The sequence below is a fragment of the Numida meleagris genome, chromosome 12 (genome assembly GCF_002078875.1).
Source record: "Numida meleagris isolate 19003 breed g44 Domestic line chromosome 12, NumMel1.0, whole genome shotgun sequence".
Classification (NCBI taxonomy): domain Eukaryota; kingdom Metazoa; phylum Chordata; class Aves; order Galliformes; family Numididae; genus Numida; species Numida meleagris.
In genome coordinates this window covers 10,349,514-10,372,227 of record NC_034420.1, presented here as the reverse complement: position 1 = coordinate 10,372,227, position 22,714 = coordinate 10,349,514, and the positions used below count along the sequence as shown (strand labels likewise).

Here is a 22,714-nt window from a genome sequence, read left to right as displayed (position 1 = left end):
ATGGAATCTTACAGGTGCTCTACTTAATATCAAATATATTCCAGTTCTTTAAAAATGGAAGGTATTTGATGCCATATCATATTGCATGTAAATAAAACTGATTATCATGATGGCTTATTTGAGTATGCTTGACAAATAACATTCAGTATTCCTAGCTAGTCAATGGCTATTTTTTTTCAACAGTTTTGAATCTGTAGGTTTGAGTTTCATACATTCTCTAACAATATTTACAGACAAAAAAAAAGCATTTCTTGCTTGTGATATTTTCAGATCATACAAAGCAGATTTCACACAAAAACTCCCATGTCAGATACCGGTATTTTCTATTCCAGAGTTGACAACAGTTATTAGAGACACAAACTAGTTTTAAAAATACACAATAAAATGCTACTACAGATATACTCAGGATATTAACTTCTTTTTTTCAAAATGCATCTTAAACCTCTTGCAGCTCTGCCAAAATTACTACAGAAACTACTGTTGCATCTTCGCATAGAAAGGAGCCCCAGAAGTCCTCTATGAGTTAGAGCAACAGACCTTGCAAGGTGCTTGGATTGCGGTGACCAGAAAATTGTTCTCACCTCCATGTCATTACACTCACAGTGAAGCAGCCCCCGAGCATGTTTGTGTTCGGGATCTAATATATTGCCTTTCAATCAGAGCTGAGAGCCACTGAACACATAGACAGAACATGACGAGCAGGTCAGGAAAGCAATAAAGATTTTACAGAGCTGTCCAAGGTGCTAAATTTACTCAATAATGGGTTTGGCACCATAGTGTTAACCTCTCATTTACTACCAGTTTGAGGGACTAAATTGAAGTAGCTGACTTCATTTACCTTGAAATGTATATTTTATGACATTATGTAAGTAGATTGAAAGGGCACTGCAGTTTTAACAATTTAAAGGCTAGAGCATGTTTAAGATGAAGCTTGAACATTTATTGTATATTGCACTTAAACTATATAGTATATTAAAATGCATTGATTAAATTTGTAAAAGGTATTATAAAAAAGGACAGCTAATATAAAAGATCTACGTCTTTTGAAATCCAATTGATACTGCATGTTATCACTCCAATGGTGATAAACAGATAGATAGGTGGACAGAGCAGCAGACAGACATCAAAAAGTGAGTGAAACTCATGTACTACAAACAGAAATCTCTACATAAGCTCAAGATCTGTTTTTCAACATTTTTTTTTTTGGTTGACAGAAATTCTTTACCTTTGTCGTAGAACCATAGATTTTCATAGCTACTGCTAATAAAAATGGGCATCATGTAAGATCCTTCCAACTGAATATGCTAGTGGAAATGTTTTCTGAAGAGACAGAGTTTTTGACTATAGCTAATATCTAATTTATGGGGGTATTCATCAAGGAAGATCCACTCTTCTACTAATGTGAAAAGTCTGACAGCTTTTGGTTTGGAATAAAGGACTATGCAGCTTTTAGTCTGAGGCAAAGAGAGGAGGATCTTCTTGACTTGCATTTTCTTTCAAATGAGAATGATTTTGTTTCTATAAAAATAATAAAATATTGACACAAGCAGAAACTACTTTAGAGATTAAATACGATGCATCAGAATTCTGCCCCCCCGTTACCACTGATCCAGAGTCCATTTATATTCCAAACAGAAGCTGATTTTCTACTGCGGGATTTATTATTTTTTAATTTGTGAAAGAAAAATGCAACTAATATTTCTATCAAATGTTTACATAAGCAAGAGGAGAGCTGGCATATAGTCTGTTGTGACTTCGCGTATTCCAAAATTGCTGTAGGAAGGATTATATAAGGATATGAGAATGATGGTGTTTTTGAAGTACAAAGACTGTAATTCAAATGCAATCAACTTCCAACTGAATGTACTTTGAACATTACAGGAACTTTGCATGTTTTGATTGTGACATGCATTCCCTTCAGCAGGAATTCATTAATAACATAAAACTTGCATTTCAAGTATATTACAACATTACAACAAACACATTTCGGGTCAAGTTTTATCATGATAATTTTTTTGGCAGCTTTAAAAAATATGGGATCTCTCTTCTGTTGACATTTGCTTAGTTTTCTTTGGGTGACTAGTGAAAAAAATCCACCCTGCGTCCCAGCAGTGCTGTGAGTCCAGTCAGTAAAAGGGTATCTAGAGTTACAGTTAGTTAGATCATTCAAGTTACTTATTAAATCTAAATGAATTTTGTCAAGAAGAATCTGACCACAATATATAACACTCATCAGCCACATATGGTATTATTGAGACCACCAAAGGATTTATGTACTTGTGGAGGGCGTGGGGGGAAAGCCGTTCCAGCATGCTGTGAGGCATTTATCTTATGCGTTGTCTAGATATCATATCACCTTCTAATGCTCTTTAGCATTGTAATACAAGAGAGAGCTCATTCATCTTCTGAGAGGCTACTTAGGGATGATGATGTCATTCATACTTCCTTGACTCTCATGTCTGACCTCCTGGCTCTGCCTTCTAACTTCCTACTCTCAAGGCTGCTTGAAAGAAAAAGAACCTCTTCTACAGAGTTAATATACTGAACATCAGACTCCTATTCCTTTCTTCAGCTTGGGAAGGTAACATTCTTCAACTTCCAAGTCAAAATCATAATATTTTGTGCTCAAACTTGTCCTTTGTTTTTCAATGGGTGAAACATTCAATGTACTAATGAAGGATATGCACCAGAAATAAGTTTTAAACTCAGCATTTGTATATACATTATATTTTAAAAGATAAAATTGTGAAGACCTCTTTTAACTATAGTGGCAAAGATAACATTTAGGTAGAGACATGTAGAAAGATGCCGCAGATCTCAAATGCCAGTCATTTATCTTGGTATACAGGAGTTTCAGGATGTCCAACACCTCACATCTTTCCATATCTACAGGTAGCATTGCATTATTGTATCACCTTCAGCTATTATATTTTTATAAAAGACTCATAAAAGCCATCCAAAACGTAAAGATTCTCCATTTACTGTAAAACTGAGCAAATTATGCCAGCTTTATGGAAAGTGTAAATTAACAGGACCATTTCACTAAAAAGATATTTCACTCTCATAGAGATGAAAATTTCTCTAGTAAACAAACAACTGAATTGTTTCCATATACTATAATTCAATCATTCTGAAGAAGTAAATACCGTACAGATATCACAAAGACAGGAAGGAAAAATGAGAGAGAAAGACAACACAGTTCGCTTGAGGGATAAAAGAATCCTTCACTATCTATAAGATGGTAGTGCACTGAATCAATCCTGTTACGGAATTTCAATGGCAATTTCCAGAAAATAAGTCTACAATGGGAGAACCATAGCTTTTCCAAGCCACTGTAGTTTCATCAGCTTCCACCCAAACTGAAAATCACAGCCTAAACTCTACAGTGTTAAAAACAGTCATGCATGACCTTACCACCTGCTCCACAACGAGCCAACCTTATAAATAAAATATAGAAAGCCTGCAGAAAGAACAAACACTGAAGTGCAAATGTGAGCAGGCATCTAGCCATAAACGTTGAGAACTGATGATTAAAATACCTCTTAGCCACAAAGGTGATAAATGAATACCAACAGAGAAAATGCATGCTATTCAAACAATCTCAATTGGAAATACTGCTAACTAAAGAAGAAACAAAATGGTGGTGATCATCTGTAAGACTGTCCTTGCAACTTTCTCACATTACTCCTATTTTCTTCCTGTTAATTTGCTGTACTTAGCCACAAATAGAAAGTATCAGCCTATTTTTTTAATCCACACCACTCTTGCTGCTGGTATTCATCTCCATAAATAATGGGCTCATAACAATGGCAAGAGAATTAGTAGCTGGCACAGATGTGTACTTCATCTAGATACAGTAACATGGAATGAACTGGCATTAATATAGTTACACTAAAATAACCTTTTGAATAAACTGACATCCCTGAGTATGGATGATCCCACCATATTACCATCAACGGAAGCATCTGCCATGTAATTTGGACAGTTCTGTTGCTAAAAGCTCTGGAGTTCTCTGCTAATGTTAAGTCTCTAAGAGAGAAGAGTGGATATGTAAAAGCTGATATGCAAAACCAAAATCACTCTGCCAGCACTTATATCACTTTTTTTAGGGATTTTAGCCAATGATAATTAAGTGACTCTCACTGATATCCCTCAGATGGCTGCAAAACTTAGATTCTCCTAAATATGTTTACAATATCACTTGCCCCATACAAATTCACCAGAAATAGGCATTTATAGCATCTAGAGTTGGAGCCATTCGGAGCTGTCAACTTTTAACTCATGAGGCCATGCTCGTTGTGCAGGATTGGTAGATATTACTACATTCTATTCTTACATCTCTTTACATCCTACAACATGTCAACTAGTAGCTGGTAGCTGTCAGTCATATTTGGGACTCACTAACACTCTCATTAAGAAATTGAGTAGATGGTAATTCTCTGGCATCTTCTATAGCATTTTCCACAGGTAATCTTGCAAGTTCACACTGTGAGAATGTACGGACAGATCCCCTCAGTTTGAAACACAGCAAGATCATGAAAGGAAACACATTTTCATTCTGCTCAAGAGGTTGCAGCATTTATCCCATGAATGTAAAGATCAGGTTTTCTGCATACACTTTTCTTTAGTTATGAAAACCTATCTTTCATACTACAATTAGTTTTTCTGGTCCAATGAATCATTAGAAGAAAAAATAAACTATTTATAAATGAGATCATGAATGCATAAGTCCAAAGGAAAAAAAAATGAAATTCAGTGGCTAACAAAAAAAATCTTCATCGCCTTTCTTTACAGAAATGTCCCCATCTCACCAGTTTACAGAGACTCATACGATTCCCTTCCATCTAGGTTCCAAAAAGGTTATTCCTGATTTACCCATGAACATATGAACAATCAATAGATAACACTAGATTCTTCTCTCTCATTTAATTCAGAGGTTGACTACAGCAACATGAAAGCACGTTTCACACTCAAAATTTTCCTTATATGCCACATTTACCTGCAATCTGTGGGCAAAACAAACAAGGAAACATGCATAGAGCAATCTCAGATAGGAGCCTGAGGCACATCATTTTGAAGATTTACCCCAAACCATTTTTACCAGCACCTACAATACTTTCAAGCAGATGTTCGTTATTGAGTCTAATGAGCTTGGAGGTTTTTGTTTTGGTTTGGTTTTGCATACATAAGATTTTCTGATAGTTCTTCCTCTGCTCCCCATAGTATTAACATTCCTATTTCTTGAAAACAGCTGCAGATGAGAGTTGCAAGGGGGAGAAAAAAAAAAAAAGTTATTACTCACAGTCTTCCTCTGACCATTTTATACCCATGCATTTTTGGAAAGTTGTCAAAGTCCCCTTATGGAAGAAGAAGAATGTTTTAAATTATTTGAAGGGTCTGGACTTAAGTAAACTTAAAAGGATTTTGGTAAAATGAGCAGAGACAGTACATTCTGGGACTGTTGTTCAAAGATCTTGCAAAGGCTCTTTTAGAAGCTTTATTCTGCAGACCGTATTCTTGTACCCATTAGAAAAATTCAATAGAGTACCGGGGATTAAAAAAGATTAAATACCGTTTGTGCTTCTTTGTCTTTATTTATTTTGTTTGTGCAGTACAATGCACAATCCAAATATGTATCTGTAACAGTGCAAAACATTTTACTTGGCAAATAGGCTTGGTATCTATTTCCAATCATTTATACACACAAAGAATTTCCAAACACAGGTCAAGTTGTATCCCTTTTAAATTGTTCTCCCATTAGGTCAAACCTGGAATGTATTGGGTGGCATAATTCACTCGACTGCATTTTTATCTCTAAAGACATATAATTATGTTTGGTACTGCAAGGCAAGAATGTCATCTGAATTCAATCAGCAGAGCTATCTAGTAATTAAAGTTTAAATTGTATTTATGTGTTTTGTCAATTTCATTTTCAGAATTGTTTCTTATTAGTGCTTTTACACACATAAATATCCATTGTAAGTACAAAAAACTAGATATTTTCTGTAAAAAAACATGTTCACATATATGAAATTAATTAAAGAACCCCCTACATTTTGTTTTAATGAAGACTGAAGAGAAAAAAAAAGACAGCATATCATTAAGGTCTGTGAAACTGTCATTCTCTGTCAAATAATGAATATTTTCTGGTTTGTACACTTTAGGTAGAAAGCAATAGTAGCTAGAAATTGAGAGTTCAGGTTACTTTTAATAGCAGGAGCAAAACTGAAAATAAGACACTGAAATTCTGACCTACAATGATATTCCACTCTGTTCTGTGGAGAGAGAGTGCATAAAAGTGTTGAAATAGAGACTGAAATAACGTAGGTAGATTTTAGTGTTACAGTTAAAACACTGCTCAGTCATAACCTCTACAAATGACTACTTTCACTTACATTTTATCATCGGTATAATTAAAAGAAGTCTCTTGAAAGGGGCATTCTCATTACAACGAAGGACCACTTCAGACCCAATTGAAATGAAAAGACAGAGCATAGATTAGGTGTGGATACCAAGTGGTTATTCCTAGGGAAGCATAAAACACCAAATGTGTAACAATTATATTTTATAACTATGTGTTCAAAAGACTTACAGTATTTTATTGCACAAAGAGGCTTTAGCTCGGAAAGACTACTTCACTGAAATGCCTCCAAGCATATATTCTAAAAAAAAATTCATTGTTTTTACCTGTAACAAAATATATCTTTCTCCTGATACTATTTTATTAATATTTTTCCTTAAAATGGGAACCAAAATTTTCCAAAACAAGTACAAATGTTGAATAATCTTATTTGCAAGAAATTAAATGTATCCAACATTTCACAGCGATAGCAGAACCTTTCTCTATGTACCCCCATGATCTAAAAGTAGATACACAATTGCACACAATCTAGGGCTCCTTTTTCAGTGGGGAGTGAAAAGATTACCACCGTTTCTACACCAACATATTTTACAGAAGTGCTTAAAAATTCACCACTTATTTTTCAAAACACATCAATATTTCAGTAACTTTTTTGATCATCAAAAACTCTTAGCTCTCATGTTACTTTAAAGCAGTAAAATTGAAAGAAATTTCAGAGTACCAAAACATTAATAATATTTACTTCCTGTCTATAAAGTAATACTTATGCAGACATTTTATTTGTCAAAAGCCCACACAGGAAAAATTAAGCATCTCTATTCTACAAAGTGTTTAGACTTCAAGAGACAAGATGCTGTCCAGATGAAATTAGGATTATAGCGTTATTAGCAAAGACACTTGGCTCATCCTAAAGTACTAAATTTATAGAGCCAACTTCCAAAATTTCTGTATCTTAAATCTCCCAGACATGAAAAAAAAAAAAAAAAGTACAGTATATATGTGGCAGTGCTTTAAAAAATGCTTCTGTGTTTTGTTTCCATTTTCTTCTCAGCAAGCGTATCATTCGTCATCTATGGTCAGAAATACATTCTAAAACATTCTTTAAAATAAAACTAAAATGCATAACTGTATTTATGCAAGTAGCATGAGATTGTTTGCTATTGTGCTTAGAGGATATTTCAGTCCAGTTGAGTTATATCAACATAAGTTACATGATTGACTTCTGCAACAGAAAGAAAAGGTTGTACTCAAACAACTGTTATTGCCTCAATGGAAAAAAAAAATCAATGAAAGTAAAATGAACAAGAGATTTTGTCTGAGTTGCAGTTAATACTACTGAAGAGCTATGGATATTAAAAGGTCAACAAATAAATTAGTCCAAGTGTTATGAAATGAATGATTTGGCTTATAATTGTATTGAGTGCAAATTGTTCACTGCCTATTAGACCAGGTAATTTTTAACCATGGAGCCTCAATTACTGTTCCATAAGCAATAATATAGTTGTAAGAGCCACCGGTTCGATCGAGTGACCTATGAGACGCGCCAGGACAGCTGACTTTGCTATGATGGATCACTGAGCCTGATCTCCAAATGGTGCCAAACCTTCCCTTCCCGTGAGGAGGTCTCATAAAAGAAACATTACTGCTTGATTCATTTTACCAAAATGTTTGAGTTTTCAAGTGTCAGCAGTTAAGTATAGATTGTGAAGCTCTCTATTTCTTAGAAGAATTACGACAACAGGCATCCTATTGCTTGCAGCACTCTCTGCTAAATGGCATCATGATGGTTAGAAGGATGCTTTTTCTGCTGCTCAATTGGACTGTGTTGTGAGAAATACACTGCAATCACATTTTACATCATCACGTAAACCACTGCATAACACCTAAAACTAGGCTAGAAGTAGAAACCGTAGGTGAGATTACAGACATTACTTCACACCTCTGCAATGCCCTGCATTCAAAGATCTCAAAGCACCAATGTAATGGTAATGAATTAAACTTCACAACATACTTTCCAGGAAAATATTCTCTCTCCTCTATCTTCATCAGAGACAGCATTAACATGTCGCTGTTTGGCTGAATTCACAATGGTCTGTGGTTACAACCAAAGCAAGTTTGGATGGTGAGGTAATATCTTTTATTGGACCCATTGATACAGGCGAGAAAAGGTACAGTCAGCATGCAAGAAGCAAGGCGTGTGTGCCCAAGAGCTTGTCTGTCTTTTTTCCCCCCCAGTTATAGCAGTTAGTTATTAATATATTTTTAATAAGATTACCACTTCCTACAAACCCTGATAGCCTTAAACAGGAAAAAGAATTTAACCTGATATTGCTTTCATGCTATGAACTAATATACATGGCACCTCATGATGAGGAAAGGTGGCAGCTGTGTTTCCCCATTGCTTCTAAGAGCATGGAGCCAGGGCTGAAAGTACAGCAATAATGGTGTGGTGAAAATTCCCACAGCACTGGGCCTTAAAGGACAGAAACTATGTGGTAACTCTGCTTATCTGCTCTTTTCTCATAAATACAGTAAGTTGAAAATGTAAATGTAATTCCTGAATTATCATAGAACATGTGTAGTAGAAACTAAACCAAAAAGAAGCCTAATTAGAATAGATTGTACCACATACAACCAAATCCTATTTATACTGTCATTCTGCTATATTTTTGATAAATCACTATGTTCAAACAGTCTATTGGGAGGGTGATTTTCCATTTCATCTCTCCATTGAGCAAAGAAATGCCACATGACTGGGGTCTGAATTTCATTGTTACCAGCATACAGTTGAATGGAATATTATTTGGCACAATGCAGCGTACAACTGAGCCACTAAATGGCTGATTTACTAAATTATTATTAGATGAGCCCTTGCTGTTCCAAGTGAAAGTGCAGTCACTGTCTCTCTTCATGGTGTGTTCAAATTGTTCTGTGTTTAAATATTCAGCATGAGGCTAATGTGAACTGATGAACTGAGACTACAAACATTCACTTTCAATACAGACAGAGAGACAGAAATGCAACGTATCATGGGGCCTGCGGAGGTGAAAATGATTTATATTTAAGGATGCTGCTGCCTGCTTCCATTATGATAAGATAGTCTTAATTAGCTTTGTGTTTGAATCTGGAGTTGGAAATGTAACTGAACAACTCCAAAGAAGAAACAGCTGCACGGACACGAAGGCTTCTGAATCCTGCTGAAGTGGTACTTGAGTATCTGTCAGCAAAGAACATGAGCTGCCACTGCAGGTTCATACTTTACTATCTTTAGTTCTCGGGTTGCAACTTAAGCGCCACGCATGCAATTCTGCTCTGAGCATTCAGAAAGCCCAGAACACGCAGAGGACTGACTGTGGTGTATAACTGTACTTCTCAACATGGAGGGGAGAGTAGGGATAAAAAATAAACTATATTTGTGGGGAAAAAAAAGGTGTTTTTTTTTTGAAGAAAATTTCTTTACTGCCACCTGCTGGAGCAGACAATAACCCTTTGTCATATTCAAAGAACAAACATCTTCACTTAGAGGACAGTTACGGCAAGCATTTAAAATACTGTGATCCCAGACGCTTACAGTAGATTAGAATTTTTTATTGGTGCTGTGTTGCCATAACAACATAAAGACAGCAGATGACTTAAGCTAAGCTTGCAAAGCAAAAGGCTGCTCATCTGGCAGTTAAAATGAATACAGTTCACTTCACAAGTTCCCCATATGGACCCTTAGTGTATGGTAATGAGGATACCATATGGTGAAAGAAAATGCACAGAGAACAATTGTGCTCTACTGGATGAGTGAAGTGAGCAGGAAGTTATGGGGAAACACAGGAGAGATTTCTGTGTGCTCTCTAACTCATGGGTTTCTTTCAGAGGGGGCTTCTCTCTCTTCCTAATCTTCCTCTTAATATATACATGCACAGAAATGACAGAGAAACATATTGTACATTTTGCAACATCATTCATCACAAACTGTCAGGTGTGTTTGTAAATCAGCCTAGTAAGATCTTATAAATTTGTAATTCTTAAAAGGTAAAAGTGCTAAGTTTTTAGACAAAGTGCAGGAAAATTTAAGCACTTCTGACAAGTAGAAACATTAGTGGTAATCATTTTTAAAATGCTTGCATCTTTCTGCCTGCATGTTTAGCTGTAAATAATGCTGAAATGAATAAAAGCTTTAAAAAAAAAAAAAAGGAAGGGGGGGATGAAGTGGAATAATTTCTTTATTTTTTTCCAAAAGAATAAAAAGTAATAGTTGATCAGAACCATATGCATGCTGGATTCTGCTGTAAATGTACATACACTATACCGTGCACTGTACTAACCAGATCCTAAACCTGGTAAGACAGCTTGCTAAAGGCTGCAAAGTCAATTTTGTACGGCACATGCTTCATAAAAGATGAATATAAATGCATTAGTTAGACACGGTGAGCTAAATTAGAAGGTCAGGCAGGGCTGGAAGGGCTGAAATATCACACAACCAATGACTGTAATTACTCTTTTTTTAAGTCTATTAAGTGGTGTTGTTCTATCAAGGCTCAGGGGTATAGGACATGAAGTACAAGATAAAGTAATGTGTATTTATTACTCCCACGGGATCAATTTACTAGATATTTTCAGCTCCACAGAGCAAAATACACAAATGCAGCCTTTGTTACTTTCTTCAAACTGCGGTTTATTCCTTCAAAGCTCTGCTCCTGGAAGGGACCGTGTTTACCTGTTTAGTGCCTTCCTGCCCCCATCAATTCACTGCTGTATTTTAAAATAGTAACAATAAAGGAAACAGGAATAGAGACAGGTGAGGATCGCTCTTACAGGATGCTCAAACAAGTGGTTTGAGCTGCTCAGATGGAATGAGCAGTATAGAAAATCCAATCCAGGCATGTTTTTTTTACCCCAAGGCAAAGCAGGAGTCAGGAACGTAGAACAACACAGAGCTCCTTGTCATCGTGTTAGCCCTGATCTATTAAAAGTTTTGTCATAGATTCTAAATTACACCATCTGCTCTAATCATTTGCTGAGTAAATGCTGACCCACTTATAAAGAAAACTCACTGAAATGTGCATGCACGCTGTTGACCTTCACAAAGGAAAGGGCTCCTTGCCAGCCGATGGTACGAGGCTCTGCCCCTCAGCGAGCGCTGCGGCTCTGCTCTCTCTCATTCTGGATGCTTTGCAATTCCCAGACATGCCCCTTCACCTGACACGCAGCACCCCATGAGAAGGACGCTTCCATAGCAGCAGCAGGCATTTTGGTCATCTAGTTCTCAATAGCTTTGAAACTCAAAACCCAAATTTTGAAACATGAATATTTTCAGCAGGATAAGTTGAAAACCAAAACGTACTAGCCCCGCCAACCAACTAAATGCCCAAATATTTTGGAAAAGAAAAAAATCCAATTGATAAGGATAATATCAACCTTAACTCTCGTCTTCCTTTCTGACAAGTTTTACAGCGTAGTGTAGAAGCCACCATGTACATCTCATGTCTTCCTTGCTATACAAATGAACTCCATTAGCTCTCCTTCACATGCTCCCCCTTCCTGCCCATATTTGGTATAAAAGTTTTCTAACAACCCCCTCTTTACACTAGGTGGAAGAAAAACAAAGATACATTTCCTTAGCTCAAATTAATCAGCTTAGGTTAAAATAGCATGAAAACATCATATCTTGGGTGAGCAGATGGAGATCAGTTTGGGAATTTCCACTGGGCCTGACCGAAGCAGCAAACCTGAGTTGCTTTATCTTCATTGCTATTTTAACCTTGGCTAGCAAGCCTGGGCCAACCCACCCACGTTCAGAGCCAACCTCTGTTTGCAATATAAACAATTCCCATGTCACGATGGATAAAGGGCAAATCTTTGGGATTTCACGAGGGAAAAGACAACTGCATTTGTGAGCCACTGGTTCTTAATAACCACCTGTCTTCCATTAGTGTCCTAACGAGGAGTAGGATATGTCTTGGGATCTAATGACCAACCAGAGGAAAGGAGCCAAAAGGAAGGTGCAGAAACAAGAAAAGGCCCCTTTCGGGAGGGACAAAGGGTCTCCTAGAGAGTGCACTTGAGCAGCACATTGGAGGGAGAGGATATCAGATCAGAGTGGATGGATGCTCTGACTTGCCTCTTGAACACAGAGCAATCATGCGCTTAATTTAAATACAAGTGATGAGTTGTGAGAGTGGTGAAATGGCAAATAAATTCTAGGAAATTGCATATAAAGAGGAATCATTGATATTAAATCATCTAGGATGAATGTGTTTCAAATCTAGCTCACAGTTGAAACTTTTACAACTGTAGCTGCGGAGTTCTAACAAGGTTGTAGAATATCAGCGTATCTGCCAGGGATTTATTTTAGGGATTGTAGGATGGTTATATAAATGAACGTAAATAGATTTTACTACACACAACATGCTGTTGTGATCTGAACTCTTAGTGATTTCCACTGCACTTATGAACACAAGAACCAACAACATGTGTGTATCTGTGTGCACATACGCAGAAGCAGAAGACAAGGAAAATGCACACACGTGCAGGCTTAGTCCCCGCTCCACAGGCAGGCTTTCTGCAGACTGATCCTTCAGGACAACAATACCATTTCTTAACATTAGCATTGTGGTATTTCTTTTAAGTTCTCCCAAGAGATCTCTTGTTTTCTCTGATCTGCCTCCTGTCCGTATTAGGAAGGAAAGACAATACAACCCAGCACACTCTTGGTACTTGATCTCACTCCAGGCTTGGGTGCTAATCCCACCACCCCTGTACTGCTTGTTTCTCCTGATGGTGCATGTGTTTGTAGCTGTGTGAGTGTACAAGCAGGCATATCTGCTGGTGACAAGCCTAAACCGGTGGCTTTTCCTGATCTGCTCTCTACACAAAGGACAGGACTCTAGTCTACAGTTAACACCATAGCCCAGCTGCCAACATCAGTTCCCATTACCTTTTCTTCAGAAACTGTATATTGTGTTTCTACCTTAAATACATCTCTACTTTTCAGCTGTCTCGTGACTACGGGAGGACATTCTCCACAAGAATTTGGCCACTGAAGCACAAGGAGAGAAAAATAAAAATTCAAAATCTGGCTTTCTTCTTTGACTACCCCCAGCAGATACCTGGAACATTTCAAAAAAGTTCATCCCAAGCACAGTCACTGAGCAGTTATGCAAATAATGGCTAGAAGACCTGCGACAATCAAACTTCTAAAATTGCCTCAGTGATTTTAGAAATGCCTGTTGACACAAATATGACTGCTAACTTCTAAGGTCTGGAGCAAAGCATGTGCTTACATGCACTTGGTGGCCTCAACAGCTCTTCTTGACGTAGGGATAGCTCACACAGCAGAATTCTTTTGTTGGTCCATGGGAAGGACTGCATGCCCTTTTGAGCTTGAGCAGTGTAACCATTTCTGTTTTAAAATTACTCTAATTCATCAGTAACGTTTCAATGGGATAAGTGCCACAAAACCTAGGAGCAATTACAGAAGTGTGTTTTATCTATTTAACAAATAAAGTATACGGTTTTCACCAAACAAAGTGATGATGCACAGGCAAGACAATGGGGAAAATGGAGGAAAGGATATTTAAATATCTGACCAGAGAGGAGAGCCTGTCTGTTGTCTTACTCTCTGCCTCTCTCACGTTTGCCCTCTCTGCCCGTGGTTCCACTGTGGAAGCCATATGGCTTCCAACTCTCTTCTAAGTAGCCACTGAGAATTGTCTATAGTGGAATTCTGCCAAAGCCCTTCTTGGTTTAATGACATGGAGAAGAGAGTTGCGCATTGCTCACCCAGCACAGATTCGCTGTGTCCTTGATTATGATTCTGGAGCCGGCAAGCAATGCTGGGAATTGAACCAGCAGTGCCTCAAATGCTGAAGTCAACATGTGCCCTAACCCCTGCTGCATTCAGCCTCTGTGCATGGCATATTAATGAGTCTTGCACTTGAGGTCCAACCTTCGAGCCTGCATGCAAGGAATTACCCAAAGGCAAAAAAAAAAATGTCCTCTTCATCTCTCTAACCTTGCATATAGATATTAGTTTCTTCCCTAAGTTTGTTCAGTCCTTTAAGTAGTAACTTTTTCTTTTAGGCCATCAGTTGTACTTCTGCCTGCATAAATACAATTTCTCTTGATTTAAGACTTGGAAATCTGTCTTGCAAATGTATTCAGAACAAACACATTAAGCCAAGAAGGTATATGAGGGGACAGATGACTCAGTGTTAACCCTCTTTCTCATACCCTATCCATAAATATCTGCTAAATGTTGGAGTCACGATACAGAGATAGATGAAGCTTTCTTCTGCATGTTTTTATGTCTTATGGCACTAGGTAGCAGAAATGTACGGTTATTAATGCAGGAACAGTCTTAGTCTAAATGGGAAAAAGGAGGGTGTACAGCCTCATGGCTGCTTTCCCATACCAGGAAAAAAAGCCCAAACCAACCAAACAAAAAAAATCCAACCACATTTCTGGGACCCCCTCAGTACTGCGGGCATCTGAAAGGCAGCTCAATACCTGTGGAAATCTGTGATGGATTACAGCACCCAGATGCATAACCCAACCTGGAATTGCTCAGTCTTATTTAACTTGAATTTCCTCATTTAGAAACAAAAGCTGCAAACACCTACTCATCAGCTGGAATATTGGATTCGGGGAAAATTTGAAGCATTTATTTTGGTCTTGCAGCTATCTGGGGCATAATGAAGGCTGGTCTCTAATTTTCTAAGGAATAATTTCTGTGCCTTTTTGGGGGCAGAGGCATTATACACCTGAAACATCACCTCCAGAAGGATGCTCTCTTTATTTGGAAAGGGCTGCATCTCTGGAGGGAAATCTGATGACCTATGAAAGCTGCATTACAAAGTCCTACTGCAAATCTGTCCAAAAGTCGGAGAAAGGGACAGCTTGTAGAGGATGAACAGAGCCAATGAAGAATGTAACTCTCCAGGGCAGCATGTTTCACTGGTCATAAGAGGGAAGGACAACCCCAAAACCACAGTCCACAGCCTTCCTAAGCAAAGACTTAACATGACTGCGAAATAATAAATAAAAATTCCACGTTAAATTTCATTTCTATTAAGAAATAAAGTAATTTATAGTGTTCATGATCTCTTCTCACCATAGAAACATTGCAGAAATATTAACTAATAAGAGTCCACAACAATTGCTAATGAAAGCCTACACACAACTTAGGAAGCAATAGAGGAAAAGCCAGGACACTTATTCAGTTACAAAGGCTATACTGAACGTGCACTATTTGATGAATCTGGCCTGAGTTCTCAGCTAAAGCACTGCTATGCATCTCAGGTCTGCAAATTCCCATCTTCCTTTCCGTAACACGAAGGCAGTGCTCTTCCAGCATGCACACCCAACCTATTTGCCTGCCAGGCACTAACACACGAACAGCCATTGTGGCAGAGCAGACACAATGCATGGTGGCAGCTCACAGACAGTGTCACACACAGTGACAGCTCAGTGTCTCTGGACCTGCAGTAAAGATCAGTGCTTTTTCAAATACCTCCACTTTCTCCAGCGAATTCACAACATCCTGCCAAAGCAAGATGTTGAGAAAGCACAGGTAGCAGGAACTGATGTGAGCACAGACCTAGACAGCACGTCCACAGTATAAGTCAGAAGAACTGGAAGCCATGCAAACTTCTTCCCCAGCTTTTACTTGAAAGAAATCAACAAAACATCTCCCACGTATTTTAATGTGAATGAACACCAAATCACTTCACTACACATTGCTCTAATTATTTCAGAGATCCTGAAATGAATCAGTACGCTACTATTATCTTAAAACAACACTTGGTACAGCAGCGCTAGACACATTCACTAAACACCCATATTACCTGCTATTATCAATGGTGAACTCAAAATCATAATGGCACTATTGTGATACTAAAACCAAGAAGCATCATTCTGCTACAAATAAGATGCTCAAGCTCCAAAACACCAATCAAAAACGTGCTCTTCATAAGGTAATTCAGAAGACAGAGTAGGATTTGATTTTAAGAAAGGCAGGAGTCGTTTGAGTCAGCAGTGACTCAGAGAGTCACAGAAGTCTCACAAAGCTTGTAATGAGAACTGCTTGACCAGGCTTCATTGGTCATGCCTCTCCTCCGGCATTGCTGGGCTGAGTACTGAACTCGAACTGTTACACATACAGAGAGTCTTGCATAAAATTCAAAAGGGGTTACTTTCAAACAAAAACATGCAGTAAACAGTTTTGCCATATTAAATAAAATAATAAACTTGGTGCTGACCTTTGGCAAACGTTCAGGGTCACCAGGGTGCCGGGGGATAACCTTCTGTAACCTTTGGAAACCATAGTCAATGGTGGGTTCGTTCAGAGCTGAAACAACAACAAACAATGCAGTGATGTGATAAACGCATAGCAAACAGGCTCCATTGCACTGCAACAATCGGCGCTGCACTGCCAGACCAAGCAAGGACCATAGCATAATCTCCTGTTACTGAAATCAGTGCTGACTACAAAGCCTGGGGTGAGGTTGGCTCTGAGGCTTCAGTTCAACCAGCAATGCAGACCTTCCCCTTGTGAGCCAGTAACAAGGTCGCTACAAAATTTGGGATGTTGTATATACACCTACCAAACAGAAAGCAATTATTATTTCTGTTGTGATGAGTCATGATGGAATTAAACTGATAAATGCTTTGCACTCCATGTTTCATGTTGTTTCTGTTTTCATGTTACCAGAGAGGTCCTCTGTGATGGGAAGACAAGAGAAGTAACTCTAAGGGAGCCTCTCTTCTTCCAGATTCTATTACACATTTTATACGTTCCACGTGCAATGATCATGTACAATTCTGTTGTGAACTACAGACATTTGTCATGGCAGAGGCTTTATTTTTCACCCATCAAAATGAAGACATAACTCCTATTCCATTCCAGCTCAGAACCCAAGCAGCACTGAACCGTTACAAAGACTTCATGATTTTTAAAAATTCATCTGTGTTTCTAGTTCAACTTTCCCCCACCCTTGTCCAGTAAAACAGAGGTAAACTGGAGGAGGGAGAGGGTGGAGGTAAAACACTTGAATCTTCAGGAGAAAGCCTGCCTGTGTTAACCAAAGCTGTGATTGTGCCAAGCCTTTAAGCACATGCTTATCTGTAAGCCCGTACTTAAACTCATTTGCTTTCAGCAAAGCAAATTTGAGCGTATTACGTTTTTTGTACAATTGCCTATAATTACAGAAGACTGCATTTAATGACCTTCTAGCTATATTTCCAGTCATATGATCACTTTAAAACTCAGATGTTAGTGAGACTTCAACACGTGCTTAAAATTTCCTAAGTACTTTGGTGAACAAGAACAAGAGTCAAGCACTTTCAAGTATCTCTGAACAACAGTGCATCATGACCCTCCCAGGCCAAAACAGACAACAAAACTTTCCACAGCAATTTGTTAGCAAATCTTTTTTTTAGTTCAATTAAAAAATGTGAGGTTTTTTTCCCCACTAGGAGATTTTCAATTTGTAATCCATTTTTTTTTTTTTTGGTGGGAAGAGTTTTGTGGGTTTTTTCCTTCATTTTTGAGTCATTTTAGGTCATATTTTGTCTTAGCTTATTGTCAAAAAAAATTTGCAGAAGCTCTGCCTATGAAATTACAAATACATCTTGTACCTTATACCATGTTTTTTTTTTTTTATGAACTTCATTATGGGACTTGAATGATGCCATCTGATTCATGCAAAAAAAATTTAGCATCAAGGTCTATCTCCCAGCCTCACTTTCTGTAAGCATTATGTGGCTCAATGCAGCTTATCCCACAGCAAGTTACACAGCTCCATCAGTCCCATTTAGCATGACACAATTTGAGAAAAGCACATTTTTCATACTCTTAACATGAAAAAATGTTAGCCAGACCATACTGTTCTCACAAAAGTAATATCCCATCCCTGACTTGCCTTCAATTAATTGGTGTTCCACAAACAATCTCACAAAATAGTCTAGTTTTCAAAGAAATTGTTCCATTTGATTACTATTTTCAAACCACACATCTACCAGGGGTAGCTGTACTGGCAACCAAAGGATCAGATTTTTGCGTGCACACAGTAAGGCAGAAACTCACCATTTCTCTAACAACACAAGAAAACATTCTGAGCGTATCCTGAAATGACTCTTACAGCATTATGGCAACACCAGACTAGAAATCTTTCAGGATGTTGATTTCTGAGCTATTGTCAGAAGTTACTAGTTTTCCCAAATATCCTGATGCTTCTTTAGTTCTCTCATTTTTTAATGCATTTCCCTTGATCAGGAATGTCTGAATTCGATTTTTTTTTTTTTTTTTAATATATTCAGGTCATCATATGGATGTTGCGAGAGTGGAGCTTTTCCCCTGATTGTGCCATTTTCCTTTTTTGGCTAGTTGTTCTAATTTACATTTCTTTTGCAAATATGCTGCTCCGAAAGTAATGCCCCCTATTTTATGATGTTGACCCACAACATCAGAGGCGGATGTTGGTGGTATGGCAGTAGAGGTTGAATCTTCCCACCAATACCCCATTACATGCTGCCACTCTGCGGCAGATGGCAGCAGAGGGGCAGTCTGACACAACAGTGTCTGACATGGCAGTGCATATGAAGCAAAGGTATGTCACTAAATTCCACCATGCAGAAAAAACTGCACCCACTGACATTCATTAACACTTGCTGAATGTTTATGGAGACCAAATGGTGGATGTGAGGGCAGTGAGGCAGTGGGTGGCGAATTTCAGGAGTGGCAACAGTGACCGTGATCACCTCTGCTGGTGCAGGTTGCTATGAGCATGCAGCCTCTTGCTCGGTCCTTGGGAAAATGCATAGCCAACAGTGGCAACTGCATTGAAAAGCAGTGTTTTGTAGTTGAGAATTTGCACTATCAAATAGTGTTATTGTTCTCTTTGTATCTGTTGCAGTGCCCATGGAAAGAAATAGGAGGCATTACTTTCAGAGCGCCCTATGAATGCTAGAAGATTTTTGCACAGTTCTGTTGTACGTGTTTCTTCCCTAATGCAGTCTAGTTTACAGGCACTTTCCCCTTACATCCTTTAGGAAAGTAGTTACTAAATTTTGTAGTATTATAAATGGAGGCCAGTTCTGAAATCCCCCCAGAGACAGCACTCATTTTCTCATATCTTCCCACACGTTCAACACATTTGAAATCCACAGAGTATTTCCTGTATTTTCTGAACTAAATGACCAAAAAAAAAATTAATTTTATGGTCCGATCTCACAAGGCATCAAGCATCCTCTGAGAGACACTGAAAACTTTCTGCTTCACATAGCTGCAGCTTGGTGTACTTTGTGGGGAAGAAGGTGTGTGTTTGGAAGGCTGCAGCTTGCGGGAGTGGGTCCTAAACAGCAGTTGTTAAAGATCACTCATTAGTCTATAACTGTACAACCCTTTCGATCTTAGATTTAAACATAAATACATTAAAAAAAAAATCTTTAGCTGCCTGAACCACAGATTGCATGACATCAACCCTCTGTTCCTCATCCCAAGTCAGATGTAATTAGTCATATCTCAGGGAAAGATTCTTGTTTAAATATTTAACCCCAAATTCTGCACTGAGGTCGTACCAGTTCCTATGTCACTATCTCCAAAGAAAAAAGTATATTCTGATCTCCAGGCATTGCAGCTCTCAGTGAGACAGCAGGTCCATGCGAGGTTTTGTCTCTGTCCCCACTCACTGACTGTGAGGCAGGCTTCCTAGTGCTCTAATTCAAAGAATGTTTTTTTTCCCTTGATTAGAAAAAAAAGAATCGATAAGGATTACAAATTCTCTGTTTGTGTTCTTGACATCCATACATTAAAAACAAGCTAACACATACTGTACTTAAAATGCATTCCCATTACCCTAAATTTTAAAAGTACTATTGAAAGTACTACTAACTTTAAAAAGGTGTATTAAATTCAAATAGGTCCCAAGGCTAATGGAAGCAATTTGTATACCAACCCAAACTGACTGGCCCACTTTTCAAAATACAGGTATGATAATCTTGCGGTTTTAAAAGGACATTTAAATTGAAAGACTGTGAATTTAGTACATAATTATACCAATAGAACCCTTTAACTTGTCAACTTGTAAATCTAAAAGGCTATCAATCATTTCTAAAGAGGAAATAAACCTTAAAATTCTTTGATTGACAGTGCTTACTTTTTACGTGGAAAAAAAAAAGGAGTAAAGTGGCCAGAAATCCATTTACAAAAGTACATTGTTTTACATAGGTGAGTAAAAAGCCAATAATTACACCTCCAAAAGACATATAAATCAAAGTAAGTACTTCTCCCTCACTTACATATTTTAAGTTGCAGTAAACTTCAGGTAACTTTTTATTAAAATACTCCTCCAAATGCAAGGCTTATTGAAGCCATTAATAGGGTAGCATTTTCATTTAAGCTAATATAATCATTTTTGCAAATACAAGATTTAAGCCATTTTTCTCCTTCCAAACAATAAACTTTCAGCCTGTCTCTTGTGTGAATTAGCTAAAATTACACCCAGGTGTACAAAATCTGTCTATCTATCCTAGTGTGTGAGTTAAGGCACAATATTTATTATTCTTACCATTTTATGAATTACTTCTTAAACCCTTGAGGAAGAACTTTCTTTCAGATTAGACACTAACAGAATAAGCCATGAAGCTCTTTATGCAGCAAGTCTAAAGCCATAACTCCTAAAATCTCAGGCTTTTAATCAAGAAAATGCACATCTATGGAAATAGGGATGCGTACATTATATTCATCTTCTCAAAGCCCAAGTTATTTTTCAACAGAAATGCTGCTTATACCTTTGAGAAAAATATTTGCACTATAACTTCAAATTCTGCATGAATAATTTTAATAACTACATGTAGATAATTCAACATCTTAAAAATACTTTTTTTTTTTTTATAAAGTCAGTGGAGGGATTTTTTATTTTTTTTTAATATTTCACATAATGAATTCCTACTGTGTCAATAAAGCTTTGGTTGTTAATTGAATGACTGTCTGATGTATCTGAGAGAGGAATTTCTCTCTCTGGCCACACTGCCAACTTACAGCAGAATGATCGACACTTAATATCAGCAATTAGAAGGACCTGTTCAAATATCATATGGAATTCGTAGCTTGGGGTAGTGTAGAAGAACTCTTCACCGAGGAAAACTCATTCAGTGAAGGCAGAGAGTAATTGAATTAGACACATTTTAACATTATTATTCAAAGAAAAATAAACACACACTACATAGAAGCATTATGGAAATATTTCAGAACGTAAACCATATCCAGTTAATTTGTTTCCCATGCATTCATGGTTTCATTTATTCCTTTTATTTTTCAGCCCTTGTTTCTTTTTCATTCTGTTTGACCCAAAACCAATGAGAAAGCAGATCTTAGACCTATGAACTTCCCATTTGCTTTTCCAGTGAAAAGGCTGCAAGGAGACAGAAGGGACTCTAAGGGCTCAAATAACAGAAAAGATTGAAGGTTACAAACGAGCTGGCCTTATGTCCACAGGTCTGTCAGTCCCCATTCCAGATGAGAAATCTGGTCTTGACTGATATAAGTGAAACTCCCAAGAAAGGGCTACATTTAGGAATGAAATGTCCCCCAACACTTGCTCCTGTGGTGCACCAGAGTTGCTGGTTTTCGCGGGAAGACAGCGGCATCATAGGGCACAGTTTGAAGGAGGTAAGAATGACCTGTGAAAGAGTAGTGCTGTAATGGTTTCGGGTTGTGGGTACAGTATGGAAGAAGATTCTTTAGACTCTACCTTTGTTGGTACAAAAATTCATTTTCTTTTAATTTGGCAGCCCAGTGACAGAATTGGAGAACTAGTGATGTTTCAAGTCCTTAAGTATAATGCCAAAGTGATGGGGCTTTAGGGTCTTCCACACAGGTGTTTTTTTTCCTGCCTGATGAGAGAGTCTTCACCAGTACATAAATAAAAGTTGATGCAGTGGCCAAGACACACAAATTGACACATCTCAACACCTCATAGCCAAAGACCATGAAAAACTCCATACAAAAAAGCTGCAGCACAGTCATGGCAATGAAGGCTGGAAACAGATTTAACATGTCTGTGCCCAGCAACTAAAGTGGGCCAGAACACTCGAAGGCACAGAAAACAGAAAATTTAAATGAAATCAAGGGCAGCTGAGGACTTCTGTTCTTCTGGACACATGGGCTCTACTCCAGCAAGTCAGATTTCAACCTCTACCATCATCTCTCCATTTCAACACCTGGACACAGTACACTGTAAACAAACCCTACCCAACAACTCTTATGCTCAGTGGTCTCCTCTGCCTGCCTTACAAGGACAGCAAGAAAAAAACTCTGCAAAACCCCATCATCAAATGAAAAAAAAAAAAAGTCTGTACAGC

At 37.9% G+C, this 22,714-nt stretch overlaps 1 protein-coding gene across 9 annotated transcripts in view; it reads right to left on the bottom strand.

Annotated features, from left to right (window-relative positions):
* EBF1 (early B-cell factor 1) overlaps positions 1-22,714 on the bottom strand; it is a 268,731-nt gene that overhangs the window by 16,022 nt on the left and 229,995 nt on the right. For all 9 annotated transcript variants that reach the window (XM_021410323.1, XM_021410324.1, XM_021410320.1 and 6 more), the window contains one exon: positions 16,612-16,700. In XM_021410323.1, coding sequence (XP_021265998.1) covers positions 16,612-16,700 — 89 coding nt within the window. The remainder of the gene's footprint in view (positions 1-16,611; positions 16,701-22,714) is intronic.